The 23,975-nt window shown below is 37.9% G+C and overlaps 1 protein-coding gene across 1 annotated transcript in view; it reads left to right on the plus strand.

Annotated features, from left to right (window-relative positions):
* The window catches only part of NBAS (NBAS subunit of NRZ tethering complex), a 156,322-nt gene extending 132,919 nt beyond the window's left edge, over positions 1 to 23,403 (plus strand). The window contains exons 49-52 of the mRNA XM_030945947.1: positions 2,875 to 3,014; positions 8,040 to 8,184; positions 14,083 to 14,211; positions 22,622 to 23,403. Coding sequence (XP_030801807.1) covers positions 2,875 to 3,014; positions 8,040 to 8,184; positions 14,083 to 14,211; positions 22,622 to 22,897 — 690 coding nt within the window. The 3' untranslated portion in view covers positions 22,898 to 23,403. The remainder of the gene's footprint in view (positions 1 to 2,874; positions 3,015 to 8,039; positions 8,185 to 14,082; positions 14,212 to 22,621) is intronic.
* The last annotated feature ends 572 nt before the right edge of the window (positions 23,404 to 23,975 follow it).

Below are 23,975 nucleotides of genomic sequence, written 5' to 3' on the forward strand. Positions count from 1 at the left end.
ATGGGCTTCATTATTCTGTTTATTGACAGGTTCTTTACAGGCACTTGTGTTAAGAGGGCTCCAGGCAGTTCATGGTGGGTTATCTTGGCATGATTAACCTCGGAGTGGTTTAGAAAGATGTTTCAGGGTTTTGTTTTTAAAAAAAAAGAAGGGGAAGCAGAGTGGTATTGTCCCAATACCCTGTGTTACAACATTCAGAGTCATCTGAATAGACCATCCAAAATTGCTACAAAGAGAGTGTTCAATTAAAAGTGGATTTTTTAAGATCTATTTTTACAAAGAAACAAGAGGCCTGAGTAACCACAGCGACTCATCTCAACTAGCTTTCACTTCGTGAAGGTGAAATTCCTACTTTTTTACACAGAGCATGCTCTGTTTCTGCTGTGGGAGGTGTCTGCTTCCTCACTGTAGTCTCCCTCAGACTCAGAAAGCAAAGACAGTAATACAGAGCAAAATTTAAGTTCTCTCTGTGTGTTTTATATAGATCAGTCCATCTGTCTAGATGTATGTATGTATGTATATACATACAGACACATAATAAATATAAATGAAAACCTCATTCCTATGTTCTTTTTCAAGGTATTGCTTCCTTCTAGCAAGGAACTGTCACTGAAATCTCTCTTGTTTCATGTTAAAGGGAAGTGACATGCATCTAAAATGTCATATAAAGAGTGAATTTTCTCTAGTCTTCTTAAAAAACACAAATCATTAACACCATAGAAAGTTCGCTTAATTTTTATTACTCTTGTTGAGAAACATAGGTGACTTGAAAAAATGCCATTGTAGAGAGAAGTGCTGCAGAAATGCTCTCTTATTTGAGAATAGAAAGGTATTTCTTCTGATTGACTTCAATTGAATTAGCATGTGTTCTGTCATGAGCAATCATGTTCCAAGGATCCAGCTGTCCAAAACACAAAATTATGGTGCTAGATGCATTAAGCTCATAAAAAATGTAAACCAAAATCTGTAAAGATGCATTATTAGGCAGAATTCCTGGAATTCAGTTCACATTGAGTAGGATGTCTGATCTGCTCTCTGCTACTAGTAGGGGACTTTCTCTGATAGCTTTTCTTATGTATTCATACTGTCTTTGCCATTTATTGCCATTTTTATGATTATCATTAGAAAGATCTTAAAATTTAGTCTGTATTTTGAAGTAATGTGCTGTTTTTGAAGATATAGTAAAATGTACTCAGTGGGCCATCCAGAATGGTATGTACTTGGTTTCAGTATATAAAGAGCTAGTTTTCTGAGAAAGAGGTTTGGGGATGGGTAAGCAGTGTGAGAACTTCTGTTGTCTAGCTAGTACTTAACTTGCTAAGATGGTAAATTTTTTGGAACTTTAGAGGCTAACGTCTTCTGTCTCTTTTTTCCTTTCTTGTTTATCTCCTTTCTCTTTTCAACCTTGCCGTTTCAATATCTAGTATTATATATTATCAAGTATATATATTACAAGTGGGTAACTAATGTCTGCTATGTGACATTTGCAGTAAAGAAAAATATTTCAAGTGGACAGATCTAGGAAACATTTTTTCACTATCTGAAATGTATGGTGCTTTCAGATATACTCTGGAGACAGAAGCAAACAGTTTTTCAACCCTAAATATTTTAAAGTCACAGATTACGTAGGCAACTCAATAAATGCATCAGTAATGTTTGTTTTCCAACCTCTTTTGGAAATTTGCCCTTGATGTATCAGAGCCACTTTGAAGAGATTGGGATACGATCTTAAATCTTTCAGAGTAGCTGTAGAACTAAGGAAGACTTTGTCCGTGTTTGATGTCTTAGAACTACTTGGGCTAAAACAGAAAAGTTAACATTTAATGCTGTGTATCCTCAGCAGAATTATAAGATGAAGCTGAAGTGTTTGATATTCTGAAAGTTTCTGGACTCTGGAGGAAAAGTTCAGCATTAGAATGTGTTAATAATACAGAGGGAGCTACTTTGTTATTGTAACAAATAATTGTTGAACTCTAAAAACTTGGGTCTGTCAGGTAGGCAGCGAATTGTTATTCCATTTATGAGAGCCCTCCTGGTGTGATATCCAAACTTACAACCAGCAGTTATTTCTTATTTAGTAGCAAGTTGGTTCCCATTTACAGCAACCTTCCTTTGACAGTCAGACCTTTTACCTTGCACATTTTTACCATGAAACTGCAGGCATTAATTATGTTTAAAAGAACCTGTCATCAACTGGAGTGAATTCAAGTCCAGGCAAAAGCTGCAGGTTTGCAACAGAGATAGGCGCTTGTCCCAAGACAGAATTGGCTGGGAGCTGATAGGGCAGTGGTTTTTTTTTTCCCTTGGGTTCAAACACCAGTGCAGAGAAATACTGTATTGTTAGCAAGCATTGCTTTGCTGGGGAGATTAATTGAGAACCATCTTTCAAGGCACTTTTCTAGGTGAGAAAAGATGAGGTGCTGTAAATTCAGATCAAACTATTGAATTTTTGTGGATGAGGGAGAGTAGTACATATTAGGAAAGCACTGGACATAGCCATTCTTTGAAAATGTGTGTGGATATGTCTGTACACTGTGAAAAAGAAATTTAAGGAATTTTTGTTTGTTTGAAGAAGACAGAGATCTGATCCTCTGAACTAATCAAATAATGTACTTGTGTGAGATTACATTGTTCTAGGAATGTCCACCTAAGTCATTCCACAGCTTCTGTGTTCTCACATTTTATTTGCATGTAGTTGAAAATGAGAGATAAGAAAATAGGTTTCTGGGAAATCACGTTCACTGTGTTTCCTGCATTATTTTGGAACAGTGATGTTCTTCACAGACAGTTTGTCAATTGCTTTTGAATCATTGATTTCTAGGGGTAAAAGAATAATCTGGTTTAGTTAGTTTGTTTGGTTTTTGTCTCTTTCAGGTAGAGATAACAGATATTGAAAATGAAGAAAAAAGATACCATCTCTTCCTGGGACTTCTGGAGTCCAGTCAGAGTCTGTCTGAGTTTCAGCACTTGGTCCTGCTGCTTCAGGCTTGGCCGCCAATGGACAGGAGCAATGGGTGAGTGTTTCTTCAAACAGCCATCTAAGAAAAGAGTTCAAAGTCTAGCTTGATATCATGTTGTTTTCAGTCCAGTAGCTGAATAGTTAGTGGCTGGTAGGAGTGCATCTCTTGGAAAGGGTCATACTGGGAAGAATAAATGGTTTATTTAAAGCAGAGTTGAATCAATCTGTTTCTTGTAAAACCTGTATATACACATATGTAGTGCCTGTGATGAAGGAAGGCAGAAAAACATTTTATTGCCTGAACTGTAGCACAGGACAGTGTTCTATCTACTTATAATTTCAAGCTACGTGTTTTGCTCTTGTTTTTAGCAGTATAAACAGAGTCCATAAAAAAAGAACAGAAAGTTCTGACTGTTCTTTATATTCAAAGTTACACTTTGCAGAAAGGCCTCTGAAAGGTGATGATGTTCGGATGGATGTGGCAGACAGTCTGCAGGAGGCCTGGGAGGGTAATGGTACCATGAAATGGCCCTTCTCTTGTCCGGACCACTACTTGTTATTTCTGTCTCTGAATAAAGCATCCAAACCAATTTAAGACTAAAATAATTAGAAGACTTCAGAATTGCACCCATAAAGTGGATATTAACTGGAAGTAGTAATTTGGAACATCCAGACTATAGGCAATGAAATATTTTATCAGTTCTTTGGGTTTTTTCTGTGACTTTCTAAAGAAATTTGAAAGTATAGAATACAGCAGTTAAATTTTTTAACTAATTTTTTAACTAATCACTTTTAAGATATAAGTATTCAAATAAACTCATGTGGAAGAGGCAAGGATCATGTATCTTTCAGAGAGCAGTAATATTAATAATTTTTTTGGCTAGCCATGTCGGGCAGTAGTTAGGTTAGAGTTATTAAGTGTATTTATTTTGGATTACTTAGGTGTATTGATTACAACCTTTTTTAACTTGGGGACTACATCCACACATAAAGTGTTTATGTGCATTGATTTTTCAGAAAAGTTAAGGCTTATCTTTTTCTGAAAAGTAACTATCTTATGTTTATGTAGAGAACTGGTAGGTTACAAGGTAATCTGTAAAAGTTTTTAACATTCAAGCTTGCACTTTGTTTGGAATTTCTGGATAAGCAATAACCTGAATTCTTTAGTGACAGTTTTACAAGCCAAAAATTGTTTTCAGTACATTAAGGATTACAGGGATTGCTGTGGGATCTGTCACAAATTCATATTTCAACTTCCATGTTAAGTTTCAGTTTTGATTGTAATTGAAAATTGGATGCCTCAGTGTGTGGGAACTGTCAATTTTTTTTTATAATCTAAACACTACCTATAACAAAAATCTAAAACTTAAAGAACAAAAGCTCAAGAGAAATACTGCTGCAACTAGCAAAATCTGTTTTCTTTGTGTTGAACAGAAAGACAAAAGAGTTCGTGAAAGGAGAGCCCTTCTTGTATATGGGCAGTTCTTGTCTACCGTTCTGTTACAGAGTACATAAAAAAATTATATTATTATATCTACCTTATTATATCTACCTCTTGGTGTTATGTTCCTTCAGTCTGACTTCCTACAGTGAAGACCAGAAAGAAAGAAAAAAAATAAGGTGTAGTCACAACTGACTGTGGATCAGATTTCAGAGTGGGGGATACCTCTTCAACTTCATCAATCTTGGAAATGAAAATTTCTGCAAATACTTAGGTCACCTGTATCATAACTCTTTTAGCATCTAAACTAGTTATTATGGCTCCTAGGCAATTACACAGTCACAGTTCTTCCCTCTTCTCCCCTGTTCCATAATTCTACGTTAACAGCATTCAGCTATGCTTAGCAGCCTAGGGGTTTATGAATGTATATGTGCACGTGTTCCTGAAAAGCCTATCTTTAGGATGATTGGGCATAAAGAACAGGAACTGTTTTCTTAGTGGTATTTTCAACAATTTCATTTTAAAGCAAGTTGTATTAACAAATTTTTGAGCAAAGAGGAAAGCATCAAGAAGTTAAAACTATATGTATTAACTTGTTTGTTTATACTCTTTTTTTCCTCCTCTCCTTCAGAAGGAGGGTCATTATTGCTTATTGTTTCCAGCCAATGTAACAATCCTTACAGGAGCTGGGGAATTTAAGTGTGAGACATGTAAATACTTAGAATTTAGGTTTTCAATCTAGCAGTAAATATCTAATACTTAGAATTGAATATAAAGCTGGAAAACACAATTTACATTCTGTAAAAGGTTTAAAAGGAAGGAGAAATAAAAGAACTAAGGTTTGAGGGAGTTTTTGTTAGGCTTTTAATTTTTGTAACCTCTATGTTAGTAAGTCCATGCATAATGGTTTTTTGAGTTCTTGTTTTCTGAAACACTCCAGGTAAAATAATAATTATTATCACAAGTATGATTCTCTTCTTGTCATAATATGCTGTGTTTACTGTGAGAAAACAGAGAGGTAGCTTGGTTGTTTGAGTCAGCACTCAAAGCTGTACACTTCTTAAAATTTTATTTTCATACCCTTGTTATGCATGCATGCTTCTCCACCCAGATGGCTCATAGTCAGATGTCATTTTAAACATTTCATAAAGGTGTTTCTTAAAAAAATTATTGACAGTACCTGAAGCTCGGCAGTCCTTTGGAACTTGCTGCCTACATTCAAAAGGCATTTTTTATATTTATTATAAATATTGATAAGGTGTTTTGGAACTGAAATAACCCCAGTGTTAGAGACTCAGTACTTTAGTTCACTTTTTTAGTCTTAATCCTGGTTTTTCCTCTTTTGATGTTGGGGAAAAAAATGTAAGGTGTTTCCGCTGTGGTTTTGAAGTTGCATTTTTCATTATGAGAAATAATTTTTTTTCACAATTACTGTTACTAAAGTAAAATTCAGGAGAGAAGAAAACTGAATTTTTCCTGTTGGTATCAGATTTTGGTAACTTAATTTTGGTTTTAATTAGAGATAGCAGATAGTTGTTAATAGGGGACAGGAGTTATAAGGAATTGTGATGAGTAAAGCTTTATGTATGTAAACTATATAATCTGATACTTTACTTAAATAAATTTGCATACGGCAGGCCTTCATGGCCTTGCATCTTTCCATTTATTTTTGTGTTTTGTACTGTGATTTTTTGTTTCCTTCTTCTTATGGAAAATTCCTAGAGATTTTCTTAATGTGCTCCGGGGGCAGCAGCTATAGAAATGGAAATTGATTTTGACTCTGGGCCTCTAAGCAAGAAATGGATCACAGAGCAGGAGTTATCCCTTTAACCAGCGGCAAAGATGGAGTTTCAGGGATTTTTTCCTTCTTCTGCCATGACTGGGGATTCACAGATTCAGTGCCTCATGTTGTGTTTGCTGAATAATCTGGCATCTTGGGGTTCGACCCATCACATTGAAAGGAGCGGAGAGGAGGAGCTCTGCTGTTCCCAGACAGACTTCTGACAGCTCTGTGCACAGTGACTGTGACTGATGGAAAGGCTCAATTAAGTTGTCAGAAGGAAGAAAGACAATGACTTCTATTTAATTTGCATTCAGAGTTTCCCACTCCTAGCTTCTCTGTCTGGTTTTCTTGTTGGGCAGCTGTAATGACAGCTGTGTATGGGGCTGCCTTTACTTGTTTACAGTGTGTACTTTTGGAAGTGGACAATGAGCAGGAGAGAGCTTTTATGTATGAAACAGTAGATATTGGTGGTTGTCCTCTCCAGAGCTGTCAGGCACTTGGTATGTCAATCCAGCAGACTCTCTTAACAGACTCCATTTACAGTTATATTAATGTGTTGCTTTAACAATTGCTGCAAAATAATAACTTTGAAAAGCAGCACTTTGACAGCACTTTACTGCTTCTTGTCACATGTACTAAATAAGTATCTTAATTTTCACTAAATTATAATACTAAATTGCCACTTTTGGTCCTGCTGTGAGTTGGTTTTTTTGTTCTTGTTTTTTTTTTTTAAGCTAAAGTGGAAAGTTTACCATGTCTTTGGGATGCTGATTACTGACCAGAGAAATTGATGGGGTGATTTTTAAAATAGCTCTTGTGCCTTCTTAAGTTTATGCACAGATGAACGTAGAGTTTGTGTTATTGTGGCTTAATACGATCATTATATAAGCTGTAATTGTGCATGCTTTTAGCCCACTGTAGGTGGGAATTGAAATGCATCAACTTAATTTACATTAGAAAAATGGTAGTGTAGGTGTGTTCCAGTCTTGTGCTTTGTGCTATCAGTTAAAAGTGGTCTGTTACCCATTTCTGTCACTACATCCACTCCTAGCCAGTACTCCTGTTCCTAACAAAAGTATCTAAAATATCTCCATGATCTACCAAATAATGACTATAGGTGAAAAAATGTAAAAATGTTGCAGCAACAGAAAAAAACTTCACAGTAAACACTGTGTTTGCTATCCTGCATGATGAAATTTACTTGTATCTACTGTCTGCCATCTGTTTATGTCTGATTCTGTAATGGTGACATAGCATGAGGTTCTGTGAGGAATTAGAAGAACATTTTAAATATGTAAAACAAATGTAACTGTATCCATATCTACTAGCACAGTTCAGATGCAAGTAACTTCACTTCCTTACCCTTTTTGGATGGGCTGTGGAGAAAAGTTTAATTTTGTCTATACTCATTGGACCTGAAAATTAAAATGTGAATCTGGCTATATATTTTCCTCTCAGAAGCAAGAGACAGATACTTGAGAAACAGAAGTTGTTAGAATGTGATCAAAGCAAACAAAATTAGGAATGCTGGATTCCTGTCACCCCTCCCTCGATACCACTGTGCTTGGGAAATCAGCTGGTGTAAAGCCAGGACAAGATCCTGTGCTATTCTAATTTGATCAGTCTTCTTCTGGTGTCTAATTCCTCAGGGTTTGCAATAAGCATGTCATAATTCCATGTAATTTAAATTTCTTTGTTGTATTGAAAGAGTGGTGGCATTATGGACAGTGACTTGTCTCAATACTTTCATCTTTCTTTCATGAAGTTGTGCTTTTAAGTCACACACAAGGAACAACCTACAGAAAATGCTATATGTATATTTATATTCTATATACATCTCTTTTTTTACTGGGCAGATCATGCACAGATGATAATCCCTGGGTGAAATTGGGGACTTTTATGCTGCAGAAGTGCCCACCTGAGGAAAAGGAGAAGACAGGAAATGAAATTTTGAAAATTTGCCGTTCTTTGTATGAGACAAAGCATATGCTCCCTGTCAAGGTAAGTTTTAACTTTGGGTGTCATGTTTATGAGTCTTGTTTCAAGGTCTCAGCTTCAGGTAAGATGTTGCTGTACTGGATCAAGTCCAATGGAGAGCTAACAGAGAGGCTGAGAACTGGATTCAGTCTGTCTTGAGAAGAGATGACTATGGGAGATCATGTGTTTAAGTAGTCAAATGAGGAAACAAGGGGAGGAATTAGTCAGTCTCTTTTCAGACATGCTCAGTTATAGGACAGGAGGCAGTAGAGACATGTTACATCATCAAAAACTCTCATTGCACCCAAGGACAACATTTTTCATCTTTAAAGTAGTGAAATATTAGAATGGGTGGATGCCTAGAAGAGACAGGGCGAATCTACCTTTGTAGGTATTTAGGTCTTGACTGGATCACAGGCAGTTTGATATTGTTGGATTTGCTTCAAGTTGGAGGCTGGTTGGATTAGCTGATCTTGTAAGTCTGTTTCAGTATAAATTATTCTGTAATGTATTTGTAGAAAGGCTTTAATAATCTATTATCATTTAAATCAGTATCGCAAAAATTATTACTTAAATTATCAGTAATTCTCTTACCAATAAATCCTTAAAGATTTAGTGAGGAACCCCTGTAAAACATGGTGATTGAGAAAAACCTTAGTATACAAGTAATTGCTAACTAGTAACTATGATATTCTAACTTGTCTTCCCTAAGTATTATGCATACTTCAATACAAACATCTCCTAAGTATAAAATTATTGAAGTGTTTTGTATGTAAGTACTGTATATTAATGAAGACAGACTGGAGAAGTTCTTAATAAACTTCACACAATTTCAGAGTAGTCGTGCATATTTTTAGTAGGCTGATTAATCTTGCATAATTATCTTTATGCAGTCACTGTCTGTAATAGAAAGCAGCTGATGTTAGGAAGAAAAGCAGAATAAAAACAACACATTCTGTTTAAAATACAGACAGGTGGGTGTGTGGGTTTTTGTTTGTTGTTTGGTTGGTTTTTTTTCCTAATCCAACACACTCATCTGAGTCAAGTTCTGAAATCTTTGTAAAATGTGATTCCAGAAGGTGGCAGTAAACTGAAATGATAAGTACATTTACTAATCCCTCCAAAACTCTTTGGTGGAAGGCAGGTCCCTGGGACTAGTATAATTATATGTAACTTGTCTTTGTAAGGTGGTGAAATGATGCATTATAGCTTGTAAACTCACAATCTTAGTGTGCATAGGAGTAGCTGAACTTTGTTGAAGTAGAATGTTCTGCCTCACCTCAATGACCAAGGGAGAAAAATCCCTGTGAGTGTCACTGTCATACAGCAGTCAGTTCACCAAGAGTTCTGCTCAAGGAGGGTCATGGTTTGAATTTCTCTTAGTTGAGTAAAGTTCTCCATGATCTCCATGGCAAGTCACTGTTTAAACAGAATTTTGGTATTGGTAGACAGCTTTGGTTGGAGATGCCATCCTTTTTTTTTTCTTTTTTTTTTAATGGCACACCCTGTTGAAAGAGCTCACCATGTAGGTATGACTATACAGGTACAGATAAGAAGTTATTCCAATCTTCAAGGTTTAAACATCCTTACTGATGTAAAATACCTTTTTATGGCTAGAATGCTGTGCAGTGACAAGGAGTTGCACTAAAATGTGTAGTTGTACAGTTACCTACAAACACAGGCTGTATTCCTGTAAGTCACTTCTTGGGAAGAGGAGGAATGGCATGTATGAATTTAAGTAATTTATTTGTATGTATGGCTACAGTACTGAGGTGCTCAAATGACAGGTTTGCAGTTATGTGACTGACTAAGGTGAAAATGCGATCACTGACAACCTGTTTAGATGATTTGACATTTCAGTATATAGACAGATTAAGATGACAAATCTGGAATGATAGAATTCTAAAAACTGAAACCAGTTAATTATCGTGAAAAACATTTGCCATTCAAGTTCTCCCCCATTACAACCTTGCCAAGTTCAAAGATTGTAATGGAAAACACATATAACTTCAATTCTTGTGGTCTAGAAGTTAGAAAAAACATCTTTGGATATAGTCATGAAGGATTTAACTCTTTTTTTCATTCCACTTATTTCATTCCATTCCTACTATCTATTTAGCTTTTTAAGCCAAGTACTTTTTAAATGTCTTTTGAATAGTTCCATAGCTTTAATTGTTCTGTGTTTGCTTTGCAGGGTGGTATTTTTTAGGGTTGTTTGATTGTTTAGGGTTTTAATTTGCATTATTCAATGGATAGATACCTCCATTCCTTTTTGTGGAAGAAAGTATTGTTTTATTTGCCTGGAAGATGCATGCTTGGACTGTCCAACATCTGCACTGCCTGATTCATATCTTTAGAGGGGGATAAATCCTTCTCCACCCCGTAATTGTTGAAAATGTGACTCCTCTGAATATCTCATGTTCTTCTCTCAGCCTATGGGTCATGTGTCAGTTAACATGGGAGAATGCATCTAGTCCCTTATCTGTAATGACCCTGGTGTCCTAGAGGCTGAGATACTTACTTCCTAGAATAATACAGCAGACAGTTGGTCTCCTTTTTTTCTAATTTTTGTAGCTAGTTTTTCCTGGGGTTTATATATTATTTTAGATTGTGTGATTTTGCCCATACAGAGTTGTGTCTGCTAATTTTCTTCATATAATGTTAAATTTAAATGCTGCTTTTCAGTCTGTTTTTAGCCTCTCCAGACATAATGCCGTTTGTACTCATTATCTGGCCCTTCAAGCCATCCATGAAAATACTGAATAATACTGGACCCAAAACAGACTCCTATGACATATGGTTTATTTGCCTTGCTGATGTCACAGTGAGCCACTGATAGCTACATAACTAGAGAGAAGACAAAAGTTGTCATACAAAAGTTTCAACTAAATCATGGTAATTCAGATTTTGAATTGGGCCTTCCCTTTGAACTCACAGATAACATCAAATCCCCCCTAAGCAGTGCCTCTCATGGCAGGCAGCAGATATTTGAATGCTTTCAAGTGCTCACTGCAGAACAGAAACCCACTTAACGTTGCTCTGAGAAGTGCTGTGGGTGATGCCTTCTTTCCTGGGCTTGGGTTTTCAATTCCTGTCCAGAGCAGCCCTGTAGTCATTAGTGGCAGTGATACAAGCTGATACTTGCACTGTTTGGACAGTCTTCCATGGCTGGCAAGCTGTCCACTCTCTTCCTGTGGAAAAAAAAATGCAGTTATTAGAATGTGTCGTCATTCTTCAGAAGAGATTATGGCTTCTTCTGTACTTGGGTGTGATAGTTAAGACTTAGTATGTCTGCTAGACATGCTACCATCAGGCAGAAAGTTATTCTATTTGTCCCGCTGTTTTTGAGAGGGAAATGTTACCAAGCATGATAAAATTGCTGTTTTGCTCATATTATGTATTTTATGACTCTCAGAATTTATTTTTCTCAATATTGCTGTGAATACACATTTTCAAGAAAAGAAGCAGTGTAGAGTGAATCCATGACTTTTCATTCAGTAACTTTGCTGGAATGGCAGGTATGCAGCTCAAAAAAAATCTATTGGAGTATGAAATTACCAGAAGTTTAATAAGCATATGAATGCTCAGACAAAGCTTAATGTATTTATTTAGTCTTCTTATTCCTTGATCCACATAATATCATTCACAACAAGCCCATTCCACTAAATTGGGAGGAGCTGTTGACTTCCGCAAGGATAGAGAGGCCCATCAGAGAGACCTGGAAAAATCACAGGGATGTGCAATCACCAACTGTGTGGACTTTAACAAGGGAAAGTGCTGGATTCTGCACCTGGGATGGGGCAAGCCTTGGTTTACCGACTGCGCAATGAGAGGCTGAAGAGCAGCACTACAGAAAGGGACCTGGTGGTCCTGGTTGATGGCAAGTTCAAACGGAGCCAGCAGTGCCCTGGCAGCCAGGAGAGCCATCCCTGTCCTGGGGGCATCAGGGACAGCATGGCCAGCTGGGCAAGGGAGGGGATTGTCCTGCTCTGCCCTGCACTGGAGCAGTTTTGTTTGCCACAATACATTAAAGTATTAGAGAAAGTCCAAGGGAGGGCCATGAGGATGGTGAAGGGCCTGGAGGGGAAGCCATGTGAGGAATGGCTGAGGTCACTTGGTCTGTTCAGCCTGGAGGAGGCTGAGGGCAGAGCTCACTGCAGTTACAGCTTCCTTGGGAGGGGAAGAGGAGGGGCAGGCACTGATCTCTGCTCTGTGGTGACAGTGACAGGACCTGAGGAAATGGCCTGAAGTTTTGTCAGGGGATTTAGGTTGGATATTAGGAAAAGGTTCTTTCGCCAGGGGTGGTGGGCACTGGAACAGGCTCCCCAGGGAAGTGGTCACAGCACCAAGATTGACAGAGTTTATGAAGCATTTGACACTGCTCTCAGGCATGTGCTGTGACTCTGGGGGATGGTCCTGTGCAGTGCCAGGAGCTGGACTTTGGTGATACTTGTGGGTCCCTTCCAACTCAGTATATTGTGTGATTCTGAGTATCAACAATCAGTAGCAGCAGTGAATATGAGTTTAAAAGAACAAGTCTGAGTAAGATAACAAGGCTTGCCGTAGTGACTCAGAGCTTACTGTGATGAAATATATCCTTCTAGGCTGTTTTTCTTGAAGGTGTAAATTTAGAAAAGACTGAGCAAGTACAGCCAGAGAGCTCCCTGTCCCAAGCAAAGCCATGTATCTGTGCAGTACATTACATTTGGAGTATTTAATGTCTCCTCATCTTCAAATAATAATTAGGCTTTTAGGCTCACAGCTGCTGAAACTGTGCTACTAAATGTGTGGATCATCTTGGTCATTAAATTGTTACAGTTATCATTAAAGTTCAAAAGACATAAAAAATACATGACTTGCATTCTCTTAGCTTAATATTTAGTTGATGAGCTCCTTTGACAATTGCTCTCAAATTGTTAGAGTGAAACAGAGAGCATCTCTTAAGAGATGGATACCATTTGAAATGTAACTACCATAAAATATCCAGAGTCCCTAGTGTAAGGTGCCTTGGAAAATGGGACATCTCTGATGGACCTCATTCAGAAGTGGTTGTGACAAGCAACCTAAATTCTCAGAAATGACAAAAAGGGAAAGAGAAGTTATAATTTGATTTATAATTTAATTTCTAGGTTGAAATACTTTTTGACATATAAATGGACAAATCAGTACAATATTGAGGAAAATAAAACAGCTCACGTGTGGGACGTGTTGTTTAGTTGTTTAACTAAGGGACAAGGTAAAGTTTTGGAAGTGCACAATAGATTTGTTGAGGGATGTTTTATAAAAAATATCTTATAAATAAAGGTATAAAACACCTTATTTTAGAAGGTATTTTCTGGACAGTTTTATCTTGAAGTCGTGTGATACTAAATTTATGGTGTATTATCAGATATAGGAAACTAGATGAATGGCAGAAACTTAATTTGCTAAACCTTAATTTTGTGTAAAATACTGTATAAAATTTTGAAGCTATTTGCAACAGAAACATTATTCAACTCTGGCATGTGCTGTTATTTCCTCTTTATTTTGTTCTGCTTTTCTGATTGCATGTTTGAGTTACAGATTTGTCGCAGGTGTCTGTCAGCATTTCTTCCTGTGTTTTGCAGTATTTCAGTAAGCACAAATATGTTAGTCCCACAGAGAGCTGTGGGACTGCTGTTATGTTTCAGTAAAACTCCTGGTTGTAATGGTGATTCAGTACCTCCCTTGTCTTATTCTAACAAATGTTGCACTTTAACCAGTATTCTACATTTTTAAAATTTGTTCTTTCTAGTTTCCAAGGATTTGTTTCCAATGGGGAGTTCATTTGTTGTGGAAGTGTGGTTTTTGTATTTGACATAAAAGGTTTTCATAAATTTTTTTGTGAATAATGATGTTATTATCTTCAGAGATCACACTGAGAGAACTTACTTTTTATTTCAGTGTATAAAAGAATTATGTTTGCTGCTGCTTAACCAGTCCCTCCTGCTGCCATCCCTGAAACTGCTGGTAGAAAGCAAAGACCAAGACCTTCATGCTGTGGCACTGGAGCAGATAACAGCTGTTGCTAAGGTATGAACACTTGAATGAACCACCTTTCAGAGGCTGAGATAATAAGTTAGCTCTTTTATCTTGGTGTAGTAAGCAGAGACTGCTGAGACACTTACCATTGTTAAGGTTTTGCACAGCTATTGTGTCCACAGTGAGCAGTAACACAGGGCTGGTAAGAGCTTTTGTACATACTTGAGTGATTAAACCTCTTAGCACTTCCTTTAAATACTTGGTGTGCTGTTTTATGTCAATGTGGTGGAACAGAAACTATTCTGATACATGAAGTAGACTGTTACCTCTGTGTTCATATTCTCTCACTTTGGGGTTTTGTAAGCGATAAAGTATGTCAGATGACTCAGCTTGTTTCTGACAAATGTGGCATGTGTTTATATACACTTGGAGAGCTGTTATGTCACTGGTTTTGATGTGGTGGTATGTTTGGGGACTTTCCTGCCATTCTAAACAGACTTGATGCCAAAGTTTCTGGAGAAGAAATCTAAACACTGTCTTTTTCTTTGGGCAAGAACTGGAAGAAATTAATGCAGATGTCAGTTGCTATATAACATTACATAACTGTCTTTTCCCTGTACATTTGCTTTTCAGCAAATAAGAATGAACGCCTAAAAGGATGAAATTTAGTCTCCTAACCACAAATTTTCTGAGTTTTTACAAAACAATTATATAAATATTAACCACCAAAACAATAGTATATTGATTGTTTTCTTTTACCACCTGCAATTTTAGATTTTATTTCTACAAAACAAGGCTTTTTGATAACTTTTAAACAATGATCTCATTGAAAAACAAGCATAAATCGGATAATCTGATATATGCATGTACTTTCTCATCTGTGTTCTTGTTAGCCTTTTAAAATTGACTTCTTTGACTAATTCTGAAGCTTGTCAGTAGGAATAAGTCCAAATACATTTTATTTAACTATTTTTAAAGCATAATGCTGTGCAGTAACACTTACTGAATGGGTACTAATTGTATTGCTCTTGAAACTGGCCATTTCTTTCTAATGTGCTACAGCTTTCCTACACTCTAGGCTGATTACATTATATTGGAGCTTTAGGGCCAGGAACCTTATTAGCTTCTTGCTGGTATAAAGCATTTTGTATACCTGTGCATGCCCAAGATAATTTTGGGGTTTTTTGGCTTTCTTTTACAGGTGGCAGCTTGATAAGTTGTTTCTGGTTTTTCCTTCTAAATTCAGAATTAATTTGGGCATATAGTTCTGCAATAGTGCTGAATAACCTAGAATTTTTGAAGCAGTTAGCTTTGGTCTAATGTTTTACTTTAAGTCAACGAAGATTTAACTGTTGACTTTATTACACCAGGCATAGAGCTTAGCCAGTACCTGGAATGTGACAGAGTTAGAAAAGCAGCTAGTACAGAAGAGTGCTGTGCTAAATGTAAAAGCTGTTCCTATATTGTATAAAAAGTACCTCTTACTCCTTGTTTTATATGCATCTCTTATGATTACATTGTTTGCTGTTGTACTGAAAGGGCATATATTACTTAGCTATGCCAATGTTGTTTATTCAGTGTCATTTTCTATGCATACTTTTTGCTTTTTAAAAAACAGTGTTCAGGCAGTTAATGCTTTTTGTCAAATTCTAAATTAAATTTTCATAGGAAGGCCATTTCTGCTTACATTAAACAGGAAACAGACAAATAACATCTGGCAGAGGGGAATCATGGCTATTGATTCCCCAATCCAGTGCTAACACAGCTCCCAAACATGCCTGTGAGAAAAATACAGCACTTGCTTGCTGATAGGATGTATTAGTTAGCCATTTGTTGTATGCTGCTGACAGCTTTATGGATGTTTACAGTTAAGGATGATGCTGAAGTGCTGATACTAGAAATTGTGCAGCTTTTGCCTGTAATAAACCAACCAAGTTTTTGCGTAAGCTTTTTTGAAATTGCAGACCCCTCTTTTTATTGTGTATCTTTAAATGAACTGCCACTTGTCTTTTCTGAGTAACAGAAATAACTGTTCTTCCCCTATGTTGTGTACTGTGTGAGTAATCTAAAAACACAGTTTACCTAAATAATCTTATTACTGCCAATAGAGCCCTTAAAAGTCAGATTGTTTTTGAGAGGGATTTCAGTGTTGTCTGTGCATTGTGCATTTTCAGAGATGAAAACTGATTTTTATACATCTGAGAGAGCAAGTAAATACTCTATTGCCTGTTCGTACCTATAATGTTAAAACAGCTAACAAGTGGTGGTTAATATAAGCAGTGCAAATACTTGTTCAATCAATACTTTAATAGAAAGTGGAACAAGAAAAATGCTGTAGTCTGAAAAAATACTTCAGCTTTATTTGCATGTTATAATTTCAGTGATGAAGTACTGAATCTACCTTCATAACATGTTCTACTGAAACATTTAACATGAACAATCACACATTTTGTGTGGAATAATGGAATTTCTAGTGTTCTCCAGTGTATGCCATTTATGGCTATTCACTTAATGGGGCTTAATCTTTAAAAAAATAGTTAAATTATAAGCTAATGGTGATTATGATAAAATATCTTTCTCCAGTTTATTTTTCCAGCATTTTTTTATGTCACTTGTTTCTCTTCCCCTTATTTATTTGTTCTATATATCTGTACTCCAGGAATGAATAAAAAGAAAAGCATTTTCATCTCAAATAGTATTGGAGAAGGGAATACTCTGGGAAACAGCGGTTTCAGTTCTTTACTGCTGTTAGGTCATCAGCAGCCCTTCCCTTTCATAACTTATGGGTTTTCTGATGCAGAAATTATGGGTGAAATTATGCTTGTTGGTAATGCCAGAGCCTCTGGATGCCTGTGCAAACAGTGCTGATGGGGAACTGGATCATCTAGTTCCAAACCCTGCATGGGCAGAGACACCTTCCACTAGACCAGGCTGCTTAAAGCTATCCTGGCCTAGAACACTTCCAGGGCTGGGGCATCTACAACTTTTCTGGGCAACCTGTTCCACCCTCACAGTGAAGAATTTCTTCCTGGTATCCAATCTAAACCATTTAAAGTAAGGGGATTGGTTTAGATTAGGTATTTCCTCTTGTCCTAACACTCCATACTCTTGTAAAACATCCCTCTTCAGCTCTGTTGTACTGAAAGGCTGTTGTATGGTCTTCCCCAGAGCCTTTTCTTCTCCAGGCTGAAAACCCCAACTCTGTCAGCTAATCTTCATAGGAGAGGTGCTCCTAAGACTGTCTTCATCACCTTCTCTGGACCCATTCCAACAAGTCCATGTCTTGTGCTGGAGGCTCCACACCTGGATGCAGTACTTCCAAGTGCTCTCATAAGGGCAGAGGTACCACTTGAATGCCTACACCTCAGTGCTTGGAAGTAGATATTAACCAATACCTAAATAGGAAAGCCAAGGGGAAAAAAGTCAGTTCTCCTTAATGTAATTATCCCCATTAGATCTTTTACTCGTAACCATGGACATTGTGTAGGCATCATGCTAAATCTACGCTGATAAATTCTCCTGAAGGAGAGATGGATATGAAAAATGAAAGCTGCTCCCATTTAAACCTTCCAGATTTTACTGTAATGAAAAAATTATCACCCTTAGCATGGAGTTCTAGATAGGCATATAATGATGTTTCTCTTATATATACACACTGATTCTGTCATTATTGTGGGTCATAGTTTATTCACACAATATGGAAAGTGGTTGGGTGTTAATTTGTGCAGAAGATAACCTGCACCTCTGAGACCTCTTTAAACTGCAGTCAGCTGCATTCCATATCACTGGAACAGTGATTCTGTGACTAGCAATAGTCTTAGTTTTATGGACTAGTTAGGGTCTTGGGATAGCAAGGGCTCTGCATCTGCAGGCAGATCAGAAGTGATTCATTAGTAAGATCTTGACGGAGCTGTCAAGAAAAAACAGCTGCCTAGAAAAAACAGCTTTTAAAACTGGGATAGTAAGGTGGTTGTTTTTTACTTGCTGGGTTTTACTGTCTTACAGACTCAAAAGTATGATTTTGAAAATGAAAATGTAGTGTGTTTAGGAGTCTGTATCTACTGTAGGCTAGTATTTGGTATGTATGGCAAGCAAAAATAATTCTGGAGGTTGATTTCCATTAATATTTTTTAAAATGTAACATTTTGAGGATCAAAATGCCATCTGGAACAGCATCCTGGCTTGAACAGATGGAAGAATTACAAGTCTAGTGAGGAGTAAGAATGGGGCAGATGTACAGTATTTCTTTCTCTGAAATACTACTTTCCAAACTTTTGGTTATTTTCAGCTGTATGTATCTGCTAAGTAATTGCCAGTGGTTTTCTTTTCTTGGTTTTGTGCAATTTCTTCTTAGATTTGGATGAGCTTTTACATCTTGAAGTATCATTTGACAGAGAATTCAAGAGCGAAAAAAGCCTATTTTTAAATTTTCTCGTAATCTGATCCCACTAGTTAATCTGATGCTTTATATTTTTTACTTTCTTAATAAGATAATGTTTTAAATTAATCCCTTTATAATTTTGGTGATGTTGCTATCTGCCCTATGCCCTTGAAGCTGTCTCTTTTTTTAGATTGGAGAGTCATACTTTTGCTGAGCAATTTCTTGCATAAAAAACTTACTATACTCTCTGTGGTGTAGTTCTTTAAAAATATATGCTTTCTGTGTTTGCCTCTTATATTGTTTTAGTAGGTTTTTTTTTACTTTAATGCTTGTTGTTCTGATTTAAAATTAATTTTAAATAAATGTAGTCTTAAGCTACATTTACAATGATTTAATTAAAAAAAAATCTTACAGTTCTATTTAAACAGAGCTGTTCAGTGTATAAAGTGTCTCAATTAAGGTTTGTAAACATGTATCAATTCATTTACAATCTCTGTAAGTTGTTGTTTTTATTTAAACTAATGACTAGAAATGCCTTTATATGTGCAATTGATACCCCCAAAATTGGCATGATCTGGAGCTGTAAAACTGGTAAATTAGTCAATTGAGCTTTCTTTGCTGCCTATTTTTAAATGCAATTCTCATTAAACGTTGGTGTCTCTGTGTTCTTCCCACATTTGCCAGACCCCACATGACTTCCCAAAGAATGGTGGAACAGACAGTGGCCTTAACTGCGCAAAATGCATTCACAGGGTCTGGTTGCCAACATGTGTTGCCTGGACACAACTAAATTACAAAAGTTTCCTCTTCCTTACCAGGTCTTCAGACAGTTTGCAAGTCAGAAAATGGGAAATGTTAATCAATTTAAACCTACTGATCTGTTTGGGTCTAAGGATGAGCTGTGGGGCACAACCCAAGAACCTTTTTGTGAGCTGTGTTGTTACATGGGAAACCACACTGATCTCATTTCTTTGTGAGTGCAGACAGGTTTCTCTGCTTGTGGGTTGCATGGGTATCTTCATCCCTGTAGTATAGCTCAGATGGTCTATAGCAATGGTCTATGCTAGGAACAGTCTTCTTTCAGATTTGTCTCTCTCAATTTTGTACATTTCTGGTATATAAAATCACACTAATCTATAGCAGTTTTTCTTAACTGAATAGTAGCATAAAAATTTAAATTAAACCTTGCATCTGCTCTCAATCTCACTACTGTAATTCCTTATTTGCATTTTATGTTCATAAAATCAAACAGTGACGCCCTGTGTAAAGTCTCATTCTACACACAAGTTAAGAATAGACCACACAGAGCTTCAAGGTGTGAGAGAATATCCCTTCAGTCCCATTTCAGAAGAGATGGCAGCTGTTTGGATAATGGCTTAGTGTGCTCCATGGTGTGCTGCAAGATGCCAACACTAGAAATTTTGGCATCAGAATTGTTTAGGTTAGAAAATACCTGTGAAGTCTCACCAAGTCCAGCTGTTAACTCAGCACTGCAAAGTCCTCTCTAAACCAAGTCTCAAGCACTTCCCTGGGCAGCCTGTTCCAATGCTTGACAACTCTTTCCATAAAGAAATGTTTTGCTAATATCCAATGTAAACCTCCCCTGGCATGACCTGAGGATGCTTCCTCCTGTTCTGTCACATGTTAATTAGGAGAACAGGCTGACCCCCATCTGACTGTAACTTCCTTTCAGGCAGTTGTAGAGAACAATAATTCCCCTGAATTCAGGGGAAATTCAGATTTCCCCTGAGTCTCCTTTTCTCCAAGATAAGCACTCCTAGATCCTTCAGCAGCTCCTCATATGTCTCCAGACCCTTCCCCAGCCCATTGCCCTTCTCTGGATGTGCTCCAGCACCTCAGTGTCTTTCTTGTAAGTGCGAGGTGCGGAACTGGCCACGGGATTTGAGGTGTGGCCTCACCAGTGCCGAGTGCAGGGGACAATCCCTGCCCTGGTCCTGCTGGCCACTCTATTGCTGATCCAGGCCAGGATGCCACTGGCCTTCGTGGCCACCTGGGCACACTCTGGCTCATGTTCAGCTGTCTGTTGACCCATTTTATTTAATTATCAGCCTGTCTTCAACAGGAAAACATTTCTCTCATTGACTTTTGGCAGTTACTAAACAATTGAAGACTACGATGGGATAGCCTAAAGGCTGGACATCCCTGCAGTTCTTAGAACTGTTTTGTAAACTGAACTGTCTGTGCTAATTAGTTTAAAAATGGCTTGATTACAACTGTAAATCTGCCAGTCTCCCTTTGTGCAGTAGTCATGTCCTGTGTAGCAGTTGAATTGCTCTTCAAGGGTGCTAAATAACTTACCATAGGGTGTTTATTACTTGCTGGTACCCTGGTACCAATCATGTATGTTGGCACATAATTTTTATAGGAAATTAGGCAGAAAGTAATCAGGCAATTTTCTTTTTCCTTTTAAACTGGGAGGTGGTTTTGTAAATGTACCATAATTTGATTAGTTTATTTGTAACTTAATAAGGTGCACTAATTGAAAACTATTGTCTAGCCCTCCTCTGGTCCTGTTTTTATCACAGAATCACAGAATGGTTTGGGTTGGAAGGGAGCTTAGAGGTCATCTTGTTCCAATCCTTCAAGCTACTAGACCAGGTAGCTTGAAGCTCCATCCAATCTGACCTTGAAACATTCCCAGGAATGGGACACCTGTAGCTTCTCTGGACAATCTATGCTAGTGCCTTGCCACCCTCACAATAAAGAATTTATTGCTAATACCTAATCCAAACCTGCTCTTTTACAATTTCATCATTCCTCCTTGTCCAGTCACCCCTTGCCCTTGTAAGAAGTCCCTCTCCAGCTCTCTGGTAGCCCCTTTTAGGTACTGGAAGGTGGTATGAGGTGTCTCCAGGGCCTTAATGTCTCCAGACTTAACATCTCACTCTATCCTCATAGGAGAGATGCTCCAGCCCTCTGAGCATCCTGGTGGCCTCCTCTGCACTCTTTTCAAAATGTCCATGTCTTCATGTTGGGGATCTCAGAGCTGAATGCAGCACTCCAGGTTGGGAGGGCAAAGGGACAGAATCCCTTCCCATGCCCTGCTGCCCACACTGCTTGGGATGCAGCATAGGATAGGATTGATTGGCTTTCTGGGATGTGAGAGCACATGGATGGGTCATGTTGGAATTCTTGTCCACCAGCATCCCCAGGTGCTTCTCCTCAGGCTGCACTCGATCCATTCGCTGCTCAGCCTGTACTTGTGCTTGGGATTGCACCAACCCAGATTCAGGTCCATGCACTAGGACTTGTTGAATTTCATGAAGATTGCTTAGGGCCACCTCTCAAGCTTGTCAAGGTCCCTCTGGGTGGGGTCCCTTTTTTTATGTTGTTGTTCAATTGTGCTTCATTAAGTGCTAAATTAACACAGCACTGTATTTCAAAGAAACCAGGAAAGGACATATCAAAATTAACTGAAATAGATTTTAAAGTATTCTATAGTGTTATTTGTAAATCTAGACAGACAAGATTCTCCAGAGAGTATTATGTTCTCATATATCAAGTAACCACAGTTTTTGTGGCATCCAGGATGTCTTCAGAGGTAGCAGCTCTGTTTCACATCTTTCAATATGTTACATTCTTTTGAAAATCTTATCCTTGCTGTGGGTGCTGATTGAGTCTGTGAATGTTGCCTGTCATATTAACATGTGAAATGTAATGTAATATATTAATATAAAGTGACCAAAATTTAATATACTCTGCTCTGACCTTCCTCAGATTGTCATTCTTGATATGGAGCTAAATGGTGTGATCTGTGCTGCACTGGGACTGAAAACCTGGGAAAAGTCTATAAAGCTGGTGTAATCCCAGGCTGTTAAGCATTCTTATTCCTTAACTTTGTGCAGGTCAGATATTTATATTAATGTGGTAGAGTGTTAAAGACATACCTTTACATATTCTGACATATGCAAAGCCTGTATCCTTGTAGGTAATCTGTGGGGAATACTCCTCTCACTTTGAAGGTCACACTGTGCAGTTAGAACCATCGTGACACGTTCTGGCTGATGGCTGTATCTGGTAATTAATTGTTAATTACTTTGAATTTCTCTTTCTTTGCAGGTTGATGATTCCACTTGTGATGCTGAAATACTCTCCTTGCTCCTCAACGCCAAGCTGGTGGTGAAGTGCATGTCCACTGCCTTCTGCCCACGCCTCATTGATCACCTCCTGGCTAACCAGGGGCAGGGGGGCTGGGATGTGGAGGAAATTGCACAGCAGCTTAAGGAAGCAGGGTTCAGTGCAGAGGCCGGGTCTCTCCTGATGGCTCATCGAGGGACCCATCCTGCACTCAGGACTTTCACTACTGCCCTCCAAGCTGTTCAGCACTGGATCTGAAAATGTTGAACTTATGCATTTGTCTGCTGGAGATCTTACACAAAAGGGAGAAATTGTTGCTCTAGTAAAGTAACAAAGTGAGTTATTACCTACACTTTGTAGAAAACACGCAGCACACAGTAAATTCCCATATACTTCTAATTGTTTAAAAAACTATTGGTGCAGACTGTATCATTCTGTTGTATGATTAGCAAACCAATGAATCTGATCACCCTTTCAGATCAAAGTTAAATGGTTACACTCAGTTACATATAAATGAAACATTAGTAAGGTGGCAGGCTATATACAATTTATCTTAATTTCTGTAAGTAATTTACTCTTGTCATAATGTAAAACTAATGTAAAAATATAAAGATATATATAGAGCAAAAAAAGTCACAAGAGTGATTTCTGAGAATTTCAAAACCTTAAAATTCAGTATTGTGCAATGTTGTTATCACAGCTTTTGTTTGCAATAAATAAAATATTTTGCATTTAATGTCCTATTTCTTTGAGCCATTCAGGCAGATAAATATTTACTTCTTCAGCTGCTTTTCTGAAATTCGTGTCTCTCCTTAGTGATGTTTATTCATGAGGACGAGCTAAAGTCTAAGAGATATTTTTCTCCACCATTTGGGAAGCCCCATCTTAAATCCTGAACATTTGTTGATACCATTGTGACTGTACTTTCAAAGTATTTAGTTACATTTTTCCTGAGTTATGAAAAATTGCATAAATTTGTATATTTGCAGAATCACAGAATATGCTGAGTTGGAAGGGGCCCACAAGCATCCTTGAGTCCAACTCCTGGCTCTGCACAGGACCATGTGCCTGAGAGCAGTGTCAAAATGCTCCTTGAGCTCCGTCAGGTTGCTGCTGTGGCCACTTCCCTGGGGAGCCTGTTCCAGTGCCCAGCCACCCTCTGGGTGAAGAACCTTTTCCTAATATTTGATCTAAACCTCCCCTGACACAGCTTCAGGCCGTTCCCTCGGGTCCTGTCATGTCACCACAGAGCAGAGATCAGTGCCTGCCCCTCCTCTTCCCCTCACCAGGAAGCTGTAACTGCAGTGAGCTCTGCCCTCAGTCTCCTCCAGGCTGA

This window comes from Camarhynchus parvulus, chromosome 3, assembly GCF_901933205.1.
Source record: "Camarhynchus parvulus chromosome 3, STF_HiC, whole genome shotgun sequence".
In the NCBI taxonomy this organism is placed as follows: Eukaryota; Metazoa; Chordata; class Aves; order Passeriformes; family Thraupidae; genus Camarhynchus; species Camarhynchus parvulus.